This window comes from Choloepus didactylus, chromosome 7 (genome assembly GCF_015220235.1).
Source record: "Choloepus didactylus isolate mChoDid1 chromosome 7, mChoDid1.pri, whole genome shotgun sequence".
Classification (NCBI taxonomy): Eukaryota; Metazoa; Chordata; class Mammalia; order Pilosa; family Megalonychidae; genus Choloepus; species Choloepus didactylus.
In genome coordinates this window covers 83,171,456-83,197,111 of record NC_051313.1, presented here as the reverse complement: position 1 = coordinate 83,197,111, position 25,656 = coordinate 83,171,456, and the positions used below count along the sequence as shown (strand labels likewise).

At 37.0% G+C, this 25,656-nt stretch overlaps 2 protein-coding genes across 7 annotated transcripts in view; one reads left to right on the top strand and one right to left on the bottom strand.

The window, feature by feature from the left end:
* The window catches only part of SMAP1 (small ArfGAP 1), a 247,140-nt gene extending 223,281 nt beyond the window's left edge, over positions 1–23,859 (top strand). For 4 of the 5 annotated variants that reach the window (XM_037844144.1, XM_037844143.1, XM_037844145.1 and 1 more), the window contains 4 exons: positions 15,677–15,804; positions 19,543–19,714; positions 20,607–20,914; positions 22,903–23,859. In XM_037844144.1, the coding sequence (XP_037700072.1) occupies positions 15,677–15,804; positions 19,543–19,714; positions 20,607–20,914; positions 22,903–23,037 (743 nt within the window). In that variant the 3' untranslated portion in view covers positions 23,038–23,859. Of the gene's footprint in view, positions 1–15,676; positions 15,805–19,542; positions 19,715–20,606; positions 20,915–21,965; positions 22,879–22,902 lie in introns of those variants that run through there. The other variant, XM_037844147.1, reaches the window with a different exon arrangement.
* Positions 10,195–25,656, bottom strand: part of B3GAT2 (beta-1,3-glucuronyltransferase 2) — a 111,385-nt gene continuing 95,923 nt past the window's right edge. The window contains exons 3-5 of one of the 2 annotated variants that reach the window (XR_005218041.1): positions 24,500–24,648; positions 24,246–24,413; positions 10,195–10,237 (exon numbers count right to left, since the gene is read on the bottom strand). Coding sequence is in view for 1 of the 2 variants with exons in the window: in XM_037844149.1 (XP_037700077.1) it covers positions 24,327–24,413; positions 24,500–24,648 (236 nt within the window). In the remaining variant the exon portion in view is untranslated. Of the gene's footprint in view, positions 10,238–19,897; positions 24,414–24,499; positions 24,649–25,656 lie in introns of those variants that run through there. The other variant, XM_037844149.1, reaches the window with a different exon arrangement.

Below are 25,656 nucleotides of genomic sequence, written 5' to 3'. Positions count from 1 at the left end.
AGTTGGTGAGAAGATGAGGAATTCCCCAGGTTGGTAAATTTAATATTTCCACATTTTTTCCAGTCCCTGAAGGGGGCTTTTTAAATATTTTTTTATCCTCTGCCCAGATTACTCTGGAATGTATTGGGGCTTCACACTAACCTGTACAAACAAACCAGGTCTCACTCCCTATTCAAGGTCCTATGTAATTATGGTGTTTGAATAAACTGACCATACAGGGTAAATTATATAGCATGCTACAGAAAATAAAGATTTTCCACTAAATAAACATGTCTACCTTTGGTCTCACACAGAAGTTGAAGTTTTAAAACACAGTCAATATCGTCGTCTACCCTTTAGTCTGATTTACCTTACTCCTAACCAAGCCCATTTCGCTCATATCTCTAATTGAAATCTCATCTCTTTTTCATCTTCTTTAACATTTGCCGTATGGGGTATGTTGACATTCATAGATACCCAACTCTGACTCTGAGTCTCAGGTGTCACACAGATACCTGAAGTTCCAGGGACTGACAAAGTTATACGTAAGAGCTCAGCATCTCAGAATCTAGAAATAACCATTACAACTCAGGAACAGAGGTAACTGCTGTTGAGAGCTTACAGTCTGGGAACCATTACAGTAAACCTTTCCCTGATAAACCATGCTCTCAGAGTCAATTCTCAGAGTTTGCACATTATAGTTAGTCTATATTAGTTAGGGGTTATAATGTCTGTCTTTTCATTTCTGACTTATTTCACACAACATACTGTCCTCAAGTTCCATTTATCTAGTTGCATACCTCACAACTTCATTTCTTACAGCCACTCAATATTCCATTGTATGTATACACCACAGTTCACCATTCCATTCATCAGTCGATGTATTTGGGCCCTTCTTGACTAAAGCCTGGCCAGACTGAATGAGCCCTGAATGTTCCAGACTAGAATCAAACTCCAGAGCCATCGTGATTTGAATATGTACTTTTATGGTTGGAAGAGAATTCAAATCAGCTTCTAGAGTAGGTGGGTATGCTTTTCATGTCCCTACCTGTGTAATTATTCTAGGACTGAAATTATACTTTATGCTGTTGTCCATTACTTGTTGGTTATTGCTTTGTTTTTACATGATAAGTCTGACAGTTTAACAGTTGGTTAGGGTAACCCCCATCCCACCCACCCTGCCCTGACTGATACATTTATTCAGCAGTACTTTTTTGTTTTGGTAGACAGTTCCCATCTGAGGATAAAATATCATGCTCTAATCGTAAGGCTTGAGGAGAATCATAAGTTGCTGGTGTTAAATATGACCTTTCAGGTTTCAGTTCAATCTCCCATAAAAGGTAGAAAGCCCTCCTGGCTTTCTGTTTTGTGGCCATCCATGCACTGCCTGCCTACTGCAGAACATCTAGTCCTTTGTCAAAGGCCTTGACCAGCAGTCTTATCAGGCAGAGAGCTGTATGTGTTACTGGGGTAGACTGCTGCGGGTGTATGAGAGTACTGTGCTCCAGAAAACATCTCACAAAGAATCAAGTATGATCTTTGTAATGAAAGTCTAGCTCAGGGGTATAGTCATAGTGTTTCTGTGTTCACTGTTTAAGAAAAATTGATTTGATTTTATCTATTCTTTTTTTAATTATAGTTTTGCGATTATACATTTGAATGTGTTATAAGAGAGGTTTCAGACCTCAAATTTATACTATTAATATCCATTTTATCTCTTTTATCTTATATTCACTTTAAGGAGATTTCTGCTTGAACATTTCATAAGTTTTTTTCTTTAAGTAATATTAAATACCGAACATATAGAGAAAGAGATGGAGGTTATCTCAGATTTTTCTTAAATTGAAAAAATTCAGAGGACAAACAACTTTGGGTAAGTTTATAAGAAAAGTTTGCAGGTTTTAAAGTTTCCTTATTCATGCTGTGTTTCAAGAAATAAAGGTTTATCTTATCACAGTGGCAGGTTAAGTTGGGTTTACAATGCTAGTTAAATGTAATTAATAGTATATAATCCACTTAATTTTAGTAACATATCCTCCAGTTTTATATAATAAGGGAGATAAATACATTATCCTTTTTCTCTAAATATTTTTGTTTCAAAAAGATTTTCTGGACAGAAACAAACTAAAAGAAAAAAACAAAGAAAGTACTCTACTTAGCTTTTAAAGCAGAAAATTTCTGCAAGAGAATTTCTAAGTTTCTCAAAATCTCTACAATGTAAAATAAAACAGGTTAGGGAATGACTAAATAAAAGAATGCCAATCTTAGCAGCAGCAGTTCTGAAAACTCACCAGAGTCCTATGAACGATGTATTTGACGAAGTCAGGAGGATATTTGTGCCATTGTGTGCATGTCCCCCGTCCCCCTTTTGCAGGAGATGGGGAGCAGTGAAAGGAGTAACGGAAGAGGAATACTGTAGCTAAAATGACCAAAGTAATTTTATAGTCTGCTACTTTTTTCAGATGTGGTTTAAAACCTGAAAAAAAACTTTCATTGCTTCTGCTCAAAAGAAAATGTTCAATTGAATATTATGAACCATTATAACCTTTTCAAAAGGAGGCCTTAAGAATTGGTTGCATTTTTGTGAAATCAAACCTGTGGAAGAAAGAAAATGCAGATAGATGAATATATTGGTGTAAGGGAACTGCCATTGGACAGGTGGTCCTGAGTCTGTGCAAAGAAGCGATTTGGAGAACAGGCACCAGAAATGGGAATGGAGGTGTGGGGGCTAGAAGAGAGCAAGAAGGGGCAGCTTCTTGGTAGTGCTGAAACAGCAAAGACATCAGAGAATGTACTGATGGACAGGACAGCAATGAGAGAATACAGCTAGGTGTTTAAAGGAGTGAAAAGGGCCTATGAATGAGGCTACTTCTGACTGCAGGTAACAGAAAACTGAAAGGGGCTTAAAAAGTACAGGCATCTCATTTTAAAATATTTTAGGTAAAATACGAGAAAGTATTTGCACGGTCCCTTGAGGGACTGGAGAAAAAGTGGAAGTGTTAAACTTCCCTACCTGGGGAATTCCTGATGTTCTCTTAGGCACTGAGGGCTCCCAGTTTGATGGGCCAGGCCCTTGATCTTGAGGCTTGCCCTTGTGAAACTTATTTCTGTAATGGCAAAGGTAAGCCTGCTTATAATTAATTCCTAAGAGTCACCCCAGGAAACCCCTTTTGTTACTCAAATGTGGGCTCTCTCTCTAAGCCACTCTGCAAATAAATTCACTACCTCCCCACTACGTGGGACATGACTTCCAGGGGTATAAGTCTATCTGGCAACGTGGGACATGAACCCAGGGATGAGCCTGGCCCTGGCATCATGGAATTGGATGATCAAAAGGGGGAAAAGAAAGAAATAGAGTTTAAATGGCTAAGAGATTTCAAATGAGTCAAGAAGCCAGTCATTCTGGAATTTACTCTTATGCAAATTTCAGCCAGATATTACAAACTGCCACAATATGGCAAGCCCAAGTCAACAGTTTTCCTTAAAACCCTAAAGGATACCCTGGGCTCTATAAAAGTTTTACTTATTAAGTTTGTTTTTCAGAGATTTAAAGCCTCTGGATTGCTCTTATACCAGATAAGCTCTGAAATCCAGAAGTACTGATCTCTACAAGAACAACAACCAGTTTCATCCCTTTGCCCCATAATATTGATGCCTCTTTTCTCAGTACAAAGTTAGAAGAGTTGTTGCCCAGATATCCCTCAAGATTGAGAGAAAATTATCAAATGAGAGGGAGAAGTTGTAACCAAGAAGTTAGGATTTAAGGGCTAATTATAATTACTGAATCATTATATAGATATTCCTTTTTACCTTCTGATATATTAGAATAGACAGAGAAATACCTGAAATGCCTTGATCTCTGATAACAATTGTATAGCCTTTATCTTGTGCCCTTGTGATTGTGAAAACCTTCACTTGTACCCATTTATCCATTTTTTTTTTACTTTAAAGTCTTAGGATCACTGAAGACAGCCCCTAATGTTTATTAATGAAAGGTCTTGGGTCAGCCCAGAACTAACCTACCCCAAGTTCAAAGTTATCTTGATAACTGAAGCTGGATCTAACCAAACTGGGCCTGCCTGACAAGCAAAGTAGCTTAGATTTTAGCCTACAAGTCACCTATACCTCATTATAAAACTAAAAATCATGCCTGTCATCATATTAAAGCCACCATTTTCTTACATATGTTTTGTGACTAAACCTGTAATCAATCTGCGCATCCTCAATAATTAAGTCACCTCTAATTACATTATCTGGGGTCATTGTGCTCATTATCCAAAAACCTGCCCATCTTTTGATACTATAAAGCTGTCAAAATTACTGCAGTTCCAGGGAGACAGGTTTGGGCTATTAGGCCATCCCATCTGCTCTCCTGCTTTGTGCCTAGCAATAAAACTCTTTCTCTCTTTGAAAAAAAAAAAAGTAAGGGCATCTAATTATCTCACCAGACAAAAAATTTGGAGACATGGTGGGTCCAGGCCTATGTAGTCGTGGGACGGTGATGCCAGGGAGCCTGGCTCTTCTTTCTTCCCATTCTGCTACCGTCATCAACAGCACTGACTCTATTTGATCCTTAGGCTTGTCCCTCATGGTCACCTGATAGTATTTCAGCTCCCAGCATCCCATCCTCACAGAGATTGTAAGGATTGTTCTTTGAACAAATGATTGCTTTTTTGTCATAGTCCCTCCTTCCCACCTCCAGGAAGAAAATCTTTTCCCAGAAAATTTCTCCAGGAGAGTGCAGGGTCCTCTTGGTCAGGATTGGATTACATGACCTCACTCCATTTGCAAGAGAGGCTAGAAAAACAAATACTCAAACTGCAGTGGGAGGTAGGCTTTGTTGGCAAGGAGGAACCATAGGGGGCTTTGTCCCAGTATCTGGCAAAAGTGTATTTCATCCTTATAACAACCCCTTAAATTGTAGAGAGTATTTTACATACACATACCACTTTATTTTTCTCTTTCTTCTTTCTTCTTTTTTTTGTAAACAGCAAGAAACCTAAAGCTAACAAAAGTTAACTTCCAAGGCAGCTGCTATCCAGTAGAAATGGGACTGAAATCAAAGTTTGCCTGCTTCTAAAGGCCAGTCTCCGCTGTTACAATGAACCAAAGAAAGGTGTTTGACCCAAGTATTAAGTCACTAACTTATTACTTAAAGAAATATTTAGACAGTGCTTTATATGTGCCAGGCACTATTTTGAGTGTTTCCAGGTATTTATTCATTGACTCTTTGCAACAGCCCTGATGTTGGTGAATGGAAACATTATTTCCATTTAAGATTAAAAACCTGGGGCACAGAAAGGTTAAGTAAATTCTTTGAGGTCACATAGCTAGTAGGTCACAGAGCCCAGATTCAAACCTGTGTAGTCTGACTCCAGGGCCCATGTTCTTAACTGCTACTCTGTTGGGCTGTGATAGAAAGTAAAACTCTAATAAGACTACCAGATGAGACTGTGCTATCCAAAACAGACAGTGGATCCATTTTTCAAGTTGATAGGTATGGTTGATAGCTGTCAAGTTGATAGCTGTTGACAGTTGTAGTGAGGGGAGCAGTGAATTTAAAGGTAGTACTTTTATTTTGTCTGGGCTCTAGGGTCTTTGTCCAGGAAATGGACATAAGAAACCGTCTGTGGTTGATGGCCAGAATAAATGGACTGCTTTTTTGGGGAGCACTTAGCACAGTAATTTGCACATAGTGACTGTGCTTAGACTGTTAAGGAACATTGGGCCAGAAGAGATGAGTAAGAAATAGCCTGGACCTTGAAGGGATGTGCGGAGGAGGGACTGAAATTATGCCGAGTAACTTAGAATAGGACTCCATGAATAGCCATTACCATTGAGAGAGAAAGAGGGAGACAAAAGGAAACAGTGATCACAGGCATGGTCTTTGGACTGTGGAGGATTTTCAAATGGCTCAAAGAATTGAGCTTCCAAAGGCAATTCGGAGAACCTGAGAAAAATCTAGTTTGTCACCGTTTTTTAACATTTAGAAAGAAATTTGTTTTGTACAATTTGATCTCATATTTATATATTTCTTTTCTTTGAGGCTGTAAAATGGTAGAGATGTTTCATGCATATATTTTTAAACAATCATTTTTTACTAAGTTTACTCCTTGAACCATTTTTCAACAATCTCAGAGAGCAGCTGTAAATCAATATGTGCTTGTCTCCTGAAATACTGGTAGCCCTGCAGGGCTTTCCCTTATATGACATTCTAGTACCTGATTGTAAGATGGACATCCCATGCTCAAAAGGGGCCAAATGTAGGAATGTGCAAAAGTAGATTTCTTGCCTGTTGCACAGGAAATTGGCAGCATGATAGCAGCTTGGAAACGGAGGGACAAACAGAGCAAGAGTGTTAGAACCATCTTTTAAGGCTATTTCAGTCATTGTAAGTATATTAGCCAAAATACCAACTGTTTAGCAGCAAGAAAAATTAATTAAAAAAATAAAAATAACTCCACTTACTTCTCAGGCACCTATTTTTTAAAAATACATTTGAGAACATTTTGAAGCTTGAAAATTTTAAAAAGTTTCAAATGGACATTTATGACTTGAATTCGCAAAGTAAGACACTTGAGTTTATTTCATTTCATAAAGCAAGTCATGTATTTTAGTATAACATTTAATTAAAGAAAAAGTTTTAAATAACTGCTGGAGCACAAAATGAAAGGAGTTCTTTGAGTAACATGAAATTTTATAAAGCTTTAAGAAGGAGTTTTGCCATTAAGAAGAGCATCACTTACTTCAAACAGTCTTCTTTAACCAATGCTATTTCCACTTTAAATTCATTTCTTCTCAGGATGATACCTCAGTAGTTACTGATGAAGAATTAGTCTTGGCAGTTTTCGTTGTAGCAAGAGTGTTCTCAAGGCTGAATATTCAAGCTTAGTCAAAAACGGTAATGAAAAACATAACATCCATTTACTTCTTACATTCTTATCTGCCTTAAACTGGATTAGTTGACTTTTTTTTTATTATTTATGAAAGTAGATTACAACCAGCTAATGCCTCTGACATTAAAGTAAAGGATGAATTCAGTATTTATTGAGCACCAGCAGAGTTCATGGAACTCTAGTAAATACCAAAAAATCCTGCTTTGTATTTGTACAGTAATGCAAGTTGGGGTGGGGTTGCAGTCTGAAACTAGCAGAGAATTATTGCTGGGGGAAGAAATGGAATTATGTAAAACAATTGGTTACAAGAATTCAGTTTGAAATCTGGAATAATACTAAAATTCCCAAGTTAAATTTTATTTTCTTCAATTCAAAAGCTAGTTTTCTTACTGCTGATAACCACAGGAGGAGCAAATATAATTTATATTGTACTACAAACTTACTTCAAGTTAAATCTAATGTTATGGAGTTTCTCCATAGAGTGAATAGTAGTTGGAAAAGATAGACAACTACCCAGATAAACACAGGTAATTGTGCTCACCTTTGTATAGAATCTTATGATTTAAAACCCATCTGTATCTTATTATTCAGCAGACAGCTTTGGAGTACCTGTCAAGTACTATAGGGAATACTTGAAAAATATCTGTAGGAGAGTACGATGTGGCTCTGGCCAGGAAGGTGGCAGTTTCAGATTAGTGGAAGAGACTGGCCCATCCATGAGTAGCCATGTGTGGTGCTGTAGCAGCATTGATACACCAAGCTGTGGACAAAGTGACTCTGGAGGGTCATTTCTAATTTAGAGAGATAATTCTAGCCTCATTGTAATTGGTGAACTGGAGAGAGGAAGCCCCCATGTAGGGATTCCATTCAGGAAGCAGTTGTAATAGCTCAGGCAAGCAGTGGTGTGGAAGCTGTGGCTGTGAAAAAAGAGAAGAGGAGGAGCCAGCAAAGGTTTTCAACAGCAGGGGCCTTGGGGTCTTCCAGGAGAATGTGGTCCTGACACCACAGGGAAGAGATTTTCACGGAGGGAGGGTCAGCTAGGGTTAAATGTGGTGGTGGTAAAGTAGGGCAAGGACTGAAAAGGGAGATGTGTAACCAGGAGATTATTGGTACTTTTCAAAAACAGTGTCATTATTTCACTTTTTCTCCCATCAAAAGTAGGAACACTGGACCATTAATTGCTTTCTACCATGGCCCTGCTGTCACTTAGGAATACTCCCATAATCTATGTTTGAAAAGCATTTCTATTCATCATTTATAGAGCATTTTGCTTTGTGCAAAGAACTAAATTAAGTCTTGAAGATAAAATGGGAATAACATAATATTTGCCTTTAGGAATTGCACAGGAAGGCAAAGAAATAAAAACTGATATAATACAATGTGATGCATATGATTATGTTCATATCAAATGCTGTGGAGACAAAAATGAGCTAGAGATTTTCCTTATAAGAGACGGTTTATCAAGAAAGAGAGGTGGTTCTTGAAAGATGAATAGGAGTTTTGTAAGAGGCCAGAGGAGAGACATATGTAAAGGCATGAAAACCCTGGCATGTTCGGGCACGTTCAAGAGTTGGATGTGATTAGGCTAGAGGGTAACGAGAGTGGGAGGTAGGGGGTGGCAAGGTGTAAAACCTGGGATGATTGACTGGGAGACACAGAAGGAAGGACGTGACTGTGTAGGCATGTAGGAAGCAACAAGTTTTTAAGAGAATTTTGTCTTTAAAGATCTTTATTGTAGAAAGAGAATCTGCCAGCCGTGTGAGGAGGGAGGGCTGCAGAAGAAGGGCTGATTCCAGGAAGACTGGTGGGGAGGCAGCTGCACTATCTCTTCTTGGTGACAAGGCATGAGGGACTGCACAAGGACTTGTAGCCAGTATGGAGTAGAGAGGCCTGTAGCATACTGGGCACACTGTAATCTAATTGCATTCAGATGCCCTTAAAAAAATAAAATGGAAAGGATAAGGTGCTTCAAGAGGCCACTTTGCAGCCCCTGGATTAGAGGAATATTTGGGAGGTAAAGCCGGTAGGCCTGGCTTACTGGATGTGGGTAGTGTGGCCTGCAGTGGAGGTGGTGCCAAGTTTTGTAGGCTCAGGAGTCATCAGTTCCCTCAGAAGGGAATTCAGGCCAAGTACTGTGCCTGGGCTGGATATAAAAGCCAGCCCCTGCCCTCTTTCGGGAGGAAGGACAAAGGCCATGTAAACTCTTTTAACCCTGGGTAGGGAAAGGGCACCTGCTTTTGTCTTGGGCACTGGAGAAGGCTGCCCAAACTGGTTATAACAGATGAGTTTTCTGGTAATATGTACCACCTAGACCTCTGTTAAAATCTGAGGTGTACTATGTAAACTCCTTTGAAATAATCTCACTTCCAGAGTTGATATAAGTATTAAATTGAGATACCATGTGTAAAGCATTAATCAGAGTATCTGACACATAGAACTTAAAAAATAAAAAGATATTTTTAGTGTTAAAAATGTTATTGAAATTTGAAGTATTTTAGTATTCTTATTTCCTTTTGATTTATAAACTACAATTCGAAGGCATGTGGAATGGGCCAAAAGGAAGACAGTAAATGTAGTTAAAAATTTTTTTTTACCCTTTTACTTATTTGGATTATAGGTGTCAGATGAGGTCTGGTATAGCTACAGTTAATAGAATTGACAGGCTTACTATATTGAGGATTTCTAAATGATAGAGACTGGCCTTCAAGACTGTCATTTGAAATGTTACCTTCTTTCCAAGCATCTATCAAGTGTCATGATGTGAAAGTAGGCCAGCAAATGGCATGCTGGGCATGCCTTATGTTCATGTGAGATGGAACACTGATTTTAACAACTTTTTTCTTTTTAGCTCAAAACATTTTAACCTTTTCTTTTAAATGGTAGCATTTCTGATATATGTGCAGTTTAAAACATTCATCTACCAATTCAGTTTCCAAATAAAATGCTAGCCTGAAATGTTAAGTAACATGTAAAAAGAAAATAGGTATCCACAAGTTACAAAGTTTGATGCCTTGTCTTTAAGATTGAAATCCCTTTTTCATTTTACTGCATTGTCTTAATTTCTTCTGTTTGCTCATTGCCTTTTCAAGGGGTCCTTTGTGCTTCATTATCATTCTTTATAGTGTTGTCCCCAGCTAAATTTCTTCCATTTGCCTTAAGCTTTTCTTGTAATCTTGGTCTCTGCATACTGATTAAAGGGGACTACTACCTCCTGCTGCTGGCTGCTCCCACCACCATTCTGCAGCCGAACAAGGGACACACACCGAGGTGCAGGTGTATGGTGAATTCTGATTAGTTGTTTATACAGACATCCACTTACCTCATAGAATGTGCTGTGTGGGTTGGTCTGAGGTTCCTTCCACCTGGAAGAAGAGGTTTCCATTTATCTGGATTGCTCATTTTATTGTGAGAAGTGTATGTATGCAAACAAAACATAACCTATGATGATTAAAATATTTCTTAAATTGTGATTTACACTATTTAAACCATTTAATTTGAATAAGCTTTATTCCTAAAAATTTTTATTATTTATCTGAAAAACTGCATAAGTTTTCAAAATCCTGATACTCTTGCTATTACAGGCTCTGAGCTTTGTATTCATTCAGCAGCAACTGCACTATTAGTGGTCTTGATCAAAAGGATGCATTAAACTCCTGGTGATTTGTGAATGTTCTTTGTTGCTTCTCTCAGCCCCGTGTTCTCATTGATTATCATATCCGCTTGTATCCCTCACTGTAAATTTAGATAATACTGGGTCATTGATTATCATATCCGCTTGTATCCCTCACTGTAAATTTAGATAATACTGGGTTTGGTACAAGGAAATTAGAATGGGGAGATGATGAGGAAGTGTGTGTGAGACATTGAATTGTTTTTGGATTATTGTTGTCACTACTTCTCTCAGATAATTATAAACTATTTAAAAGCTGGTTCAAAATTTTAAGTGATTTCTTTGTAATTGGGTATCGTAATTAATATGGCTTTTCCTGAAATGTGATTTAAAGAAAAGGGCACTAGTCTAAGGGCCAGGGACTCCATTCTAGGACAAGTTTTGCTACCTAACTAGGGAAGTAACATTGAGGAAATCATTTAATCTCTCTGTGCTCTAGTTTCTGTGAAACTAGAGTGATAATGGAAGGAGAGAGATGCGCTTACCGTCTCTTATGGAGACAAAATGATAACACGTAAACATTCTTTAAAAATGGAAACCTTTGAGGCAAGAAGGCAGTGGGAAAACATATAAGGATTCTATATCTGGCAAAACTGTCTTTCAAAAATGAGGGAGGGATTAAGATATTCCCAGATAAAGAAAAGCTGAGGGACCTCATCACCACTAAACCGGCTCTACAAGAAGTGCTAAAGGGAGTTCTGCAGGTTGAAAGGAAAGGACACTAGACAATTGACTGAAACTACATGAAACAAAGATCTCTGGCAAAGATAATGACACGGCTAAATATAAATACCAGCACTCTTGTATTTTTTATTTGTAACTCCACTTTTTACTTCCTATAGGATCTAAAAGGCAAATGCATAAAATGTAATGAGAAACGAATGGTTTTTGGACTTACAATATATAAATAGGTAACTTGTGACAAGAACTACATACAGGTGGGGGGAAAGGAATATAGAAACATAGTTTATGTATGCTACTGAAGTTAAGTTAGTATCAAAACAACAAGATTGTTATAGATTTAGGATGTTAAATTTAAGCCCCAGGGTAACCACAAAGAAAATGTCAGAGAATATGTAAACTCATAGAGAAAGGAAGTAAGAGTACAGGTTACCAGGGGTGGGGAGGCAGGAGTAACTGAGAGTTAATGCAAAATGAGTGTAGGGTTTCTGTTTGAGGTGAAGGGAGAGTTATAGTGATGGATGGTGGTGAGGGTGCTGCAGTATTGTGAATGTGATTAATTCCACTAATGATATGCTTCAAAGGGATTGGGATGGGAAGATTTATGTTGTATATATGTTTCCACAATTTAAAAAAGGAGAGAGAAACTAAAGAGATAATGACAGTTAAATGAAATACATGATCCTGGGTGGGATCTAATCTGGAGAAAAGACTCAAAAGGACCTTATTTGGACTTAAGAAAAAATTGGAATATAGACTGTAAGCTTTGTTTTAATGTTAAATTTCTTGAACTTGGTAACTGCATTAAGGTGATTACATAAGTGAATGTTCTTGTTCATAGGAAATGTACATGGAAGTATTGTATGTTCCAGAAGTATGATGTGAGCAACCCGCTCTCAGATGTTCAGAAAATAGAAATGGAGAGAGGGAGTGCAAAAGTGGCAAAATGTTAAAATTGGTGGATCTGTATATGGGGGGGGTGGGGATGGGGTTGGGGGTATACGTTGGAGTTCTTTTTATAGGGTTTGTATTATTTTTGCAACTGCTCTGTAAGTTTGAAGTTATGTCAAAATAGAAGTTAAAACAATTTTTTGTCCAGTATAAGTATGATGTTTATAATGATGGCAATGAGTCTTTGTCCTTTTTAAATATTGAAAATTTAAAAAGTGACCTTCAAAATGAAACAATATTTTAAAGAAGTACTAAGTAAAATTAGCAAACATTGAAACGCATTGGGAAATACTTATGAAATATTTTTTAAACTTTGGCAACTGTCTTTACTGAATATGCAAGGCTGAGAACTTTTTCACCTAGGAAAGGATTGGTTTTTCAACATTTTCATGGATGCTTAGCTCTTGTAGTATCAAGGAGAATTGATGAGTGTCAAGTCCAGAACCCAGATCATGTAGGGAGAGACTGGGGGCGAGGGAAAAAGAGGGCAGGTATTTGTGGGTATGAGGGGAGAGAAGTAGTCATTTGTGCCCATCACAAGGCTGAACTTCGATGAATAAAAGAGAATCAAGCCTGTGAGAGAATCCTTACCTCAGGTTTTTCAGGGTAAGAAAAAAAATCTTCCCCAGTTGATTGAAAATGGTGTCAACCTGGCAACAAGGATCACTGTCCCTTAGAAGGTGCTTCCACTGTCTCATTCTAAAAGATTTCAAAGCCTTTAGACTTAGTGAGTTGACTTTCATGAAGGCTCCATTATCCATGGTATTGTTACAAAGAGAGCACAACTTTGTTACCTGTGTGGAATGCCTTTCTGAGATTTCAAGAGTTCAGTTTTTAAATCATTAATTCAAACAACAAAAACAGATTCAGAGTATGGAGCTGTTTGCAGTGCAATGGTGGAAACAGAAATCAGGTTACCTTGTAGTGAAAGGAAGTGCGCTGTATAGATTTCATATTAAGGAGCTTAGATGTTCATTGTTCTGTTTTTGTAATTGTGAAAATCTGGAACCTACCTAAATATGCATCAATGAAGGACTGAATAAGTCATTATAGGTCCATGCAATCTCATAGAATGCAACCCTCCCCCCACAGAGGAAATATTTTTTGTATGAACTTACATAAGTTATTTTAATCATATTTTTAAGCATGTTTATAAACATAGAAAATGTATGGTAGAGGCCTTTTAATATCCTTATTTTTGCATGATTCGAATCTTTTACAAGAATGTGTTGCTTTTATAGTTAAAAAAATAAATAAAATTACAAAATAAAGTTTTGCTGTAGCTCTGTGACACTGGCAAATTGAACTTTCCTTGCTGTCTATTAGTGGAGATAATTAATAGTACCTAATTCCTAGCATTGTTATAAAAATTAAACGTGTGTGTGTGTCTACACAGGCATGGCACAAAACAATTACTGTGTGTTAACTGTTTTTATTATATATATATGATCTTGAAGGGTATAGGGTAAAATAGGACTTCAGTAATCAAATAACGTGCTGTATGTTGTTTTACAGATTAGATAATATACTACCAGACACTGAGTAGGATTTAGATTTGAATGTATAATAAATGAATATTCTGAGTATAATGTACTATTTAGAATGGTTTAAAATGTTGAAAGATATACAGTTTATAAAAGTAATGAAATCAGATCATTTGCCTGTCATTGAACCTCATGTGGTACCTGGGCACCCTGCTGTTCTATGAACTACATTGACATATCCTGTTTGTGGATTTAAATTGCATGTATATAATACAGTTATGTTTTCTGCTATAAAGTGCCTCCTCATTGATATGGAATTAAACATGTCTATTTGTTGAGGTTGTTGCCCCAGCCCTAGTTTGCAGTTTGTGAGTTAAAACACCATTGGCTTACATGTCATTATCATTTGAGTTTCTTTCTTGAGATGCTATAGATACCACAGAGAAGGTGTCCCTTTAGTATTTTTAATCTAGAATACCATTTCCTTTTAAATCATCACTTTATTTCTGGTTCATGTTTGTATGATGTGTAGTGTGGAGTGGTCTGGAAAACATAAAATAGCTCTTTAAAGAGGTCTGTCTTCAAAATTAATGTTGCCATTTGAAAAGGTTAGAAATGAAAAAATTAATTTCATATGAATCATATTAGAATTTTAATTAATAGCTGTCTAATTTAAGATTCTGTATATTATAAAATAGCAATAATCCATGCATTTTGACTGCTTCACCTTTAAATTGTCCACAGTGCTTAATATAGATAAAACATGTAACATGTACTTTTGTAGTATGTACATAATTTCTTTCTTATGGTTATGACGTGACATCACAGAAAATGATTGGGAAAATAATTGCATTTGAGGTCTCCCAAATTAACATAATTTGGATTTCACATACTCTGTCATTTAAGCAGTAAAAATATTTTTATTGTGACCATTTATTCACTGATATTAATGATAATTCTTTGTGATTAACTGAAGCTTTAACTGACAAGGCAATAAAAGATGCCAATTTCTACAGTTAAACTTTGAAAAACAGAAGAAACATGAGTTTCTCTGGGTTGTGGTAGGCATTGGTGGTAAACCTTTAAATGTCAAATATTTGAGTACCTACCCTGTGCAAGATATCCCACTCAATATTTAAGAGGCTTTAAAGATGACTGATTTACCTTTGAGGATATGGTCTATCAGAGAAAGCAAGCGAGATTTAAATTGTTAAATTAGAAGATCTGTTAAGATATCAACCTCAAGATGCTGGAGCTGCGATGCTCAGAATTGTTACTTGGTGTTGACTACAGAAAGCTGAGCTGCATGAGAATGTTCTATTGTCTGGAACACTGTGCTTGCAAATCCTCTCTTCTGCTCCCACTCTGCTCTACACCCACCTTGTAAATTCAGCAATAATGTAAAAAGGGAATATAAACTAAAATCTTAAAAAAATTGTGTGTGTGAATGGTAGGGTAAGTAGGAAGCTGATATAAGATACTGGCCCTCTGTCGGAATCCTTATCCCTGTACAACCAGTGGTTCAGTACTGCTATCATTAAAGGTGACTATGCTTGCTTAAATAAAGGAAGGATTTACTTAAGAGTTTTATGGATGCTTGCTTTAGAACCAGTTTAAATAGTGTATGTTTGTGGTTTTTTTTCTTATCCATTTTTTTTTTCTTATTGTGGCTTTAAAAATGCAAATTCCATATATTTTTTAAATCATTGACCTTTATTTAAAAGGTAGGTATAGTGATATGACGTGATCTCCAAAACACACAAGTGTGCATGCACATGCATGCATACGCACACACACACCCCTAGAAAAAGGTAGGTAAAGATTATATCTGGGAGAATAAACAAAGCTGGAGGTGGTTTCTCAGGGAAAGGGGATAGGGCCTGGTGTAGAAAGGGACCACGTAATTTCATTCTCAACTTTTTTTTTTTTTTTACCATATTAATTTTTAAAATAATGCCACCTTTCAAGTAATTTAAGAGATTGTACTTTAAAATAAGAATCTATGTTCTCTACAGATGGCCCTTCCGAGGCTCCAGTGACCAATGGGAACATGACCACAATTCCAGCCTTGAATGATGATTTGGACATCTTTGGGCCAATGATTTCCAATCCCTTGCCTGGAACTATCATCCCTGCAGCTCAGGTATGTTGTAAGAATGTGGGTTTGCACATGTGACTTGTTTCCTTTTGTAAAAGTTTCAAATTTTCAATGTTGAAAAAATTGTTTCAGAGCAGTCACTGATTTGCTTTAGGCCAGAACTTAGGAAACTTAGCAAACTATGCCTGCAGGTTGTTTTTGTAAATAAAGTTTTATTGGAACACAGCTGTTCCCATTTGTTTATATATTATCTGGCTGCTTTCTCACTGTAGAAGCAGAGCTGAGTAGTTATGACAAAGATGTATGTATGGCCCACAATGCCTGAAATAGTCACTATCTGGACCTTGACAGAAAAAATTTTCTGTTGCTTTAGGCAAGCGAACAGACTGGATTTTGCCAAAAATGAACCAGTCACTTAAGAAGTTTTCAGACTGGGTATTTTTGTAAACATTGACTAAAAGTCAGTAGGTTCTTTCTTCCCTAAGCTGGTCTTAACTTCTGCTTGCAGGAAAAACAGAGTAAAAACTTCAAGCAAATTCAACTGTTTTAGCTATTTAAAACAGTAATTTAAATTAAGAAGTTTTAAATTTATACTTCACAAATAAGCATCCAATTAGTTTCAGTACAGCATGATTTTTTAGGTAAAAGACTTCTTTTTCTCTTAAAAAACTGAGCCCAAATCTGTATTGTTTGGATGGAGAAGTTTAATAAGAGCCTATGCCTCATTAAGGAGACTAATTATGTATATTTTTATTATACATATTTATTGTTGTTATGATAGTCATGTACCACTAGAATTGAAAAAGTAGTTTTCTTTTATGAATAACTAGTTTAAATGGATCTTTATGAAATTATTTTCAGGAAAGAGCTTGACTCACATGTGATGGCTTTGCCCCTAACTCCTCCAACACACCTAAAAAGAAGGACAAAGTATTCCTACTTTTGTTTCAGTTAATTAGCATTAGCTACCTTGTGAATTTGTACAGGCAAGAGAATTTACATGACAATAAAAAATTATCTAACATTAGTATTGTGGCTGAAGAAAGAAGTATTTAGGATATCTGACAATCTGAACATAAAGTGCAATTTAGTTTGATCTAGCATTCTAGTGAGGCTGTTGTATCTGCTAGACTTCTTTAGATGCCAGTGGAGTGTGAGAGTTGCTTTGCAAGTGCTTGGAGAATTAGACCCCACATCTGAGACTTCAGTGTACTTCACATGTTCTGTTCAGTATCAAAGCAACAGACAGAACAATGCAGCCTTCATTTAACTCTTAAGTGTAAGTACTCCATAAGGAATGTGGGGTGCAGTTCTTGGCTTTATAAGCAGTTGGTTTGGCCCCCTTGCTCTGTGCATTCTGATCAGAAAACTGATGGGAATAACGGTATAGTTTTTAATCACATCTAATTCTTTTCTGGAACATTGTTTTGGATTGACATTGTGCCAATTTGTATTAAGCTCCGTAAAATAAAATATTTGTTGAATAGAATTATCTTTTATCTAACCTACATGTAAAGACATATTTTCAAAATAATACCTCTGAAAATGGGCCAGGGAGGGACTTCCAAGTGAAATTCATGCGTGGAGCTGAAAGTATAAATTTGTTATGCTGGTACCATGTAAGGTACTAATTTGGGTGGGTTTTTGTGTGTAGTTGAGCTCAAACTAGTTTGAACACCAAATTAATGAATTGCTCTGAACCATATATTCTTCCACTCCCAGTTTTATTTCCTGAGCATAGTACAAATTCTAGTAAAAGATTTTCCCACTCATATGAATATGAGATAGATTGGTTAAAGCAGTTGCTTTGCCTGGTGTCTAGTTTTTTCCTAACAGGGTTAAAACTACTTTGCTGACACGGCTGTACATGTATTTGGTAGAGGGGTGGAGTTCCAGAGCCCCCAGTGGTGGCATATGGAAGCTCCTTTTCTGTCAGTCATCGTAATACACATTTACCAGCACTATCCAGACCTGCACAAGTGCTGCGGTCTGTCCTTGGTTCAGCTCTGGGATTCCAGAAGGCCAGGAGAGCCCCTTTTGTTAAGGCCCCACAGTATAAAATGACAGATGATGGACTCCTTTTGTCTTCGGGTTCTGGTGCTGGCAAATGGAGCACCACAAAGTGAAGTTGGACATTTGAGTGCTTACTAGCTGTACTGTTTGGTTTGGCAGTTTTTAGACTGTGTCCATGTAAAAGTTGATGTTCTGTATCTACTTTCATTTGAAGACGTGTGTGTGTGTGTGTGTGTGTGTGTGCAGATACACACGCATTATGTTTAGAGCATGCTAATATTAGTCAAGCTGCTCTAGTACGTGACTGGAAATAGCTTCCCCAACCACTGTGGGTTTTCTTGCAGTTATAGCTCTTCCACAGGGATCAGACCAGGGTTTTGAGCAGATTAAACAGAAACTAAACATGTTGAAAGATCACAGAGTGATGTAGTTGCTTTGTTATCTAACAACATTAACAATAAATACTTGCTGAATGCTTAACCATGTCACTGTGCTAAGCACTTCTCAAAGTCATCAACAACTTTATAAGGTAGATAACCTTTCCTTTCAGTTTCTCTCCTGTAAAATAGGGATAATTAGATTAAGTGACATATCTAAGGGCATACACATAGTAAGAGTAGTGGGGGTCATGAGGCAGGCTGGCCCAGAGCCCTCGCTTTTAGCTTCTGGGAGCTTCTCACAGAGTGGTAGCTCCAACATTTTATTCAAGGGCATTGATTTATTTGTTATTTCATCATGTCTCAGCTTACACATTTTAGATTTTTGTATCACAATTTTTGCTTAGTCATAATTGATTCAAAATATTGTCTTGCTTAGTTTATGAGAATGCTTGGATGGTAATTTATTGCATGGTTTTCTAGCCAGGACATTAAATGTTTGAATTTTTAAAAAAATTCAAGACAAATCATATCTATGACCTTTAATTTCTACTTGCACCTCACCTTATTCTATATAATATAGTTAACCACCTTTTACTAATCTTCATAGAATTCACTGCAACTTTTTCCATGTCCAAAACAAGTGCAAATAAACAAATATAAACGTGGTTGAATATTTAATGACAGAAGGGATTGAGGTTATCAGTTCAACTATACTGTGTGCAAGAAACAGATTAAACTAAAATTTTAGTTTTATACTAATTAGCTGCACTAATATTGTATTTGTAGTTCATTTGTCCCCTTTTCCGAAAGTGGAGTGTAGGATGTGGTTGAGAGTAAAGGTGGTCAAGGTTTTGCTCCATTCCATTCTTGGACAGATTGGAAGCATTCTAATGTTAATACTGCTCTAGATTAGCTGTATTTAAATCTCACGAAGCAATTTTTTAAAAGACAAAACCTTTCAATTAGCCATTTGCAAGACCCTCTTGTAGTCTGCTGTAGCCATAGAAATGTTCTTTATTCCAAGGGATACCCATTCCTTGAAGCAGTAGCAGCTGAGGAAGGGCGATGCTTGAGGATCTCCCAGGAGTGGTCATCCTCAAACAGCAGCCACATACCTGCTATTGAACCCAATGTGGTCAGCCTAGCAACTAAACACAACTTATTTATGAAAGAGCTTCAATCTGCCTCTCATTAAATTCAAATTAAGAAACAATGAACATTTAACCAAGATGTTGATTTGGTGTGCACTTGTGAATGATCCTCTTTAATGTCACCATTTACCTTCTACAATTGTTTAATTTCTATCCAATTTCATAACTATTTGGATTTTAAGAAATGGATGAGCTATGCTTTACTATGCAAATTTGCAGCTTGTTTTGGTATTTTCTAGGGGATGCCAACTGTACCAGCAGCTGCCACCATGTCTACAGCAGCACCTGGGGATCTGGATCTGTTCACTGAGCAAATTACAAAATCAGAAGAATCTGTAAAGAAACAACTTTCCAAAGACTCCATCTTATCTCTGTATGGTACAGGAACCATTCAGCAGCAGAATACTCCTGGTAATTAATTTTCAAATCTGCTTTCAGTGAATATTGCACTGACATTACTAGAAGTATATCCTTTGTAATTGTAATAATATATATTATTTCTTCCCTATATTTTCTGGTGTATTGGGTGCTTTTGTTGTGTAGACAGTTCAGAAACTGAAAATAAATGAAGCATTTAGAATTAAAAAGCACATACAAGATTCACAATGCTTTATTCATTTAGAATCAACAAGCTGATCACATCACTTAAAATGATTTTACAAGCTTATAAGACATGTATTATCTTTGAATAATTATTGAAATTTGATTTGCATGAAGTTTGACTTTAGGTACAGTATGATACTTTCTCTGCAGGTAAACAATAAGCAGTCTGAATTATCACATGGATTCCAAAAATGTTTTGAAATTTTAAAAACACACTAGCATTCTAAAATTTGTACAGTTTTACAGACCATTTCCTCTAAAATAATGAACTGTATTTCATATACAAACTGAAATTTTATGTCAACCCAACTGCTTCCTTTACAGCCAGATACAGTCAGATCCCACTTGGGTATTTGATAGTGGGAGACCAGTGGTGCAAGTCATCAGGAACAGCATTTAATCTCGTGTTACCTAGTTTACTCTTCAGATTGAATATTATTTTACATGGCTATTACGTAAGCTTTATTTTTCCTAATTAAATTTCTTTAGTAACTGAGTTGTTTGCATCCTGGAATTAACCACCTCTGTGGATTTAGGTATAAGTTGGTGGTCTGAGAAGTAGGAACAGCCAGATTGGAATTAAAATTTTTGCTATGGGTAGTTCAGAAAGAGAATCCTTTTTCTGTTGTTATAGAGGTGAGTACATCTATAATAACCCTGTATTCTTCATTATTTTCTTTTCATGGTTCTTATGATGCAGGTGTGTTTATGGGACCTGCAAATATACCATTTACCTCACAAGCCCCGGCTGCGTTTCAAGGTTTTCCAGCGATGGGAGTACCTGTGCCTGCAGCTTCTGGCCTTATGGGAAATGTGATGGGACAGAGTGCCAGCATGATGGTGGGCATGCCCATGCCCAATGGGTTTATGGGAAGTGCACAAACTGGTGTCATGCCACTTCCTCAAAATGTTGTTGGGCCCCAAGGAGGAATAGTGGGACAGATGGGTGCACCCCAGAGTAAGTTTGGTCTGCCACAAGCTCAGCAGCCCCAGTGGAGCCTCTCACAGGTAGGGGTCATTTACTCTCCAGTCTCTTCCAAATCAAAAAACAGATTTATCTGTATTGAAATTGAATGATCAGACAGGAAGAATTAGGAGGGGTAATGTTGTATAAGGTCAAAACTTTCCATAGAGATAATGAAGTTGCATTCCATCAACAAAAGATCTGTCAGTGGCCTTATAAAATGTTAAAAATTTTTTCATTTTAGATTGTAACATGACTGTAATGGTATACGTCCCCATTTGTAACAGCTAGAAATTTCCCTTTCTTCCACCTTTTGAAATAGCAAACCCAGTTCCCTGGTGGGGTGTTTGTGTAGTCCATTTAGACCAACCTATCTTCACTAATAAATTTTGGAGTTTTGTAATTTTCACAGATTAGAAAAACATCCAGCCTCCTATCTCAAAGCACTATTTTGTGAGAGCGCTGTTCTCTACATCATGTGGCTACTGCTTCTGGATTTGTAAAAAACTTTTGTTCCAAAACCTCTGTAAAGTTGTATTTTCTTTTTCCTTATCCTATAATTCTTTCCCGTTTAACAAGAGCACTCACTGGTTCAAGAATTCCCCTATGATGTGAACAAGTCCTTACTGGGCTCAAACATACCATTCATATTTAATAATCCTATTTCTACTTGTTAATTTAGGCCTAAGAGGAAACATTTTACTATTACCTCTTTCAAATCCATTTCCACTTTAGGTGCTTAGTTCTAATTTTTCTCTAGCGCCATAGATGAAGACCCCTAGACTTAGTGCATGTTCCTGTTCCTCCTCCCTTTACACTTCTTATTTGATGTTCCTCCAGCATATTTTTCTTTTTTGCTCAGTTGTTTTACCTTGAGCGCATTCAGGAATAGTCTACAGTGATTTCTAACTAATATTAGCACATCACTATAGATCACATAAGTGATCCAAGTTAATTTTGCCATCATTTAAACGGTCTCTACCCTCTGAGAATCTCAAAAATTATGAGCTCATATGTCAGTAACAGTTTTGGTGTGGCTAAAATGCTGAAGGCCACCCAGCTCAAGTTAATATCAAGGTTGGCTCTTACTTCAAGGCAGTGCAGGGGAGTAATGTTGTTCTCCAGCATGCCTTCAGTGGAATCTGTTGGCCAACAGCAAGGTGGTTAAAATGTCCTTTAGTTATCTTCTGCTTCTGACACTTGAGCAGTGTCTTTGGATAATGTTAGTGTCTTTGAAAAATTGCAAATAAATGTGCTTTATTAAGGTAAGAATACAAGCCAACACTGAGCATAGGTTTTAAACATACTTACTTGTACATCTTCTTGCCTTTCCTTTATTTATCATCAATCTTAGAAGTAAGAGAAACATTAGGGAAAGGGTTATTAAGATGCTTATATACATACTTGACTCCAGCCTGGAAGAAAAATGCTTGTAATCTTATTTATGGCATACAAAGAAAATCAATTTTGGATGTCTAAGTTAGATAAGAAAAAATTGTATGTTTTATAACTACTTTTTAAAACATTATAAAGCTATTAAAGATTTTAATTAAGGCAGAATAATAGCTATCTTGGAGTTTACTTTGTAAAATTTTCCTAAATCTTCATTGTTAAAGCACAGTATCCTAGTATAGTTGAAACTGAGAATAATGGACTCATTATTTAATATACTCATATACCCAGTTCATATTCAGAGATTACTTTGGTACTTTTTTCCAACTGTGGTTACACTTTGGGGACAAGAAATTGAGTGGAGAAAGTGAATAAATGTAATGATTGAAATCAGTTTAAGGACAGTGCTAACAAGTGGAAGAAAATAAAGAACAAGAAGGAAGCAAAGTAACTGTTAGCTGTCAGTTGAAAAATAACTGTAGTCATTGCTATTAAACTTTGTATAACTGTTTTAATGAACTTGAATTAAAGGCAGCTTTTAATAAAATAGGGTAGCTATTTAAAAATGTCTAACTGTGGCTAAAGAAATGAGTTAAAAATGAAGTAAGCCTCTTAAACTAAGCCTTTCTGTGTTTCACAGATGAGCCAGCAAATGGCCAGCATGAATATCAATAGTGCAAACCCTGCCGTGGGGTTTGGCCAGCCGCCCAGCACAACAGCAGGATGGTCTGGAAGCTCATCGGGTCAGACTCTCAGCACACAACTGTGGAAATGAAAACTGCAATACAAGTTTCATCCAGAACTACTACCTGACATTCCTTGCTAAAACGCATCTAGTTCCCCTGTTTATTCATGTACATATTTTTTTTCTTTCCCCATTCATTCACATTAAGAATTATCTGATTGTGTTGATCTGTACTGATTAAATTTTAAGTGATGAGAAGCAGGTTGAGAAACCATTATATGTCAAGGGCAGCTTTGCTCATATTTCCCATGATTTCATAAACCACATTCTTTGAGAAGCTGCTCAGTCGACTTGCATAATCAGTTTCACTCTGAATAAAATTATAGTCTAATGTTTGCATATAAGGGAAGTAGTTATCATGTTAGTAATACCTCTAACAGTATAAACCCCACCCCCAAATTAGCCAGTAATCTTGTAGGAAGGTACTATATGATCAAATGTTTAATCATATAAATAGAATGTAAATGTATCACTGAGCACTGTTTTCTAGTGTATCATAATTCTTTTGTTTCATCATTCACTTCACTGTGCTGTTGTTATGATGTGCTTAACAGGGAACATGGTTAGTGAAAGGAAGATAAACCTGGATGTTACTACAAAATTTAGTTTAATGAATGTTTAAAGAATTCCAATTTTACCTGCCTCTCTCGTAATTTGGACCTCTTCTTACGTACATAGTGCTAACATGAAGACCTTTCTCTCTGCACTATATGCAAACAGGGTAACTACAACAAAGCCACTTTCAATTCTTGATGGTATATCCAGGTTTATGACAGTAATTGTGTTTACATTTTATGGTGCCTAGTATTGACAAAATGTTATTTCCCTATATTAAACAGATGAATCCATCGACCTTTTTTTGTGGGTTTTATTTCCTACAGTGTATACTGCCTCCAGACTTCCAAAAATTATGTAATGTTGCAAGGTCAGAAATTGGAAACATTTAATTAACAAAATACCTGTTATATGTTTACAAAACCTATTCAGTTCTATCAATTACAAGGCCAAATGGGGCAAAGGGCAGGAAATGTACGCAAGATTTGCAATGTACCCTACATTGTCATTGAGCTGTATCGTACAAAGATCTTCCAGTTTGATTGGGGGAAAACATGCAGAACAAATGAAGACAAAGCATACATTTTATACCACCCAACCAGCTTATTAAATGACATGCTGTTTGCACAAATGTCCATCAGATGACAATATAGGCTGTTGTACTTAAGTAAAATAAACAATACCTGAAGGTTCTGCAGCCTAAACTCCACACATCCTCTTCCACATCCATTGGCCAGGCAAACTGCACCAGTTGCTGCTTAAATTTATACCTCAATTTTTACTGTGTCCAGGTGGTACTTTGGCTCATTGGCCAAATTAACCTTCTCTGTCCGAGTGTGCCACACAAGAACCTAAAGGGGAAGGAAATATTTTGGGTAGCCACAGGCTTAATGTTGATGCTCAAAAATAAGGTCAAGCAGACAAGTGAAAGGAGTACCTTGGTGCAGTTATTTGCTTTTGGTTCCAGTTCTTCAACTGTGGTTATTTGTTTAAGAAAGTCTGATTCTTGCATCCCCGGCTGGGATCCACGACGCTTAAATACAGCTTTTGGATTGGACAAGATGACTTGAAGGCTTACAGCAAATCCTTTGTGAGAAGTTAAAAAGGGGAAAAAAAAAAAACCAAAAACTTTAAAATATTGGGGTACCTTTCTTTTTTCTATGTAATTTTGGTCACATAAATGTTTTTAAAACATCTAATGTATGGCAGGTTTTGGTTTACAGAGTTGAGTAGGAGCATTACCTGTGCTTGAAAAGCTCACAGTCTCAAAAGGAAAATCAATCATTATAGATAGAACATTCAGTGCAATAACAGAGGGACATGTATACCGGCATATGCTATAAAATATAAAGTCTAGTCTGCTGATAATAAAGGGTGAATTTTATAAGGTGCTCTTCCATAGAGGTCATCACACCCCTATATTTGACTCTTTGGAAATAACTATGAACTGAATGTAGCAGAAAAAAAGCATAAAGACACCATCACCATCTTCAGGATTTGGCAGCTGTTCTAGTTGTCTAATGCTGCTGGAATGCAAAACACCAGAGATGGATTGGCTTTTATAAAGGGGGTTTATTTGGTTGCACAGTTACAGTCTTAAGGCCATAAAGTGTCCAAGGTAACACATCAGCAATCGGGTACCTTCACTGGAGGATAGCCAGTGGTGTCCGGAAAACCTCTGTTAGTTGGGAAGGCATGTGGCTGGTGTCCGCTTCAAAGTTCTGGTTTCAAAATGGCTTTCTCCCAGGACGTTCCTCTCTAGGCTGCAATTCCTCAAAAATGTCACTCTTAGTTGCTCTTGGGGTATTTTCCTCTCTTAGCTTCTCCAGAGCAAAAGTCTGCTTCCAATGGCCATCTTCAAACTGTCTCTCATCTGCAGCTACTCTCTCAGTTCCAGTGTGTTCTTCAAAGTGTCCCTCTTGGCTGTAGCAAGCTTGCTCCTTCTGTCTGATCTTATATAGTGCTCCAGTCATTTAATTCAGACCCACCCTGAATGGGCGGGCCAACACCTCCATGGAAATTATCCAGAGTCATCACCCACAGTTGGGTGGGGCACATTTCCATGGAAACACTCAAAGAATTACGATCTAATTT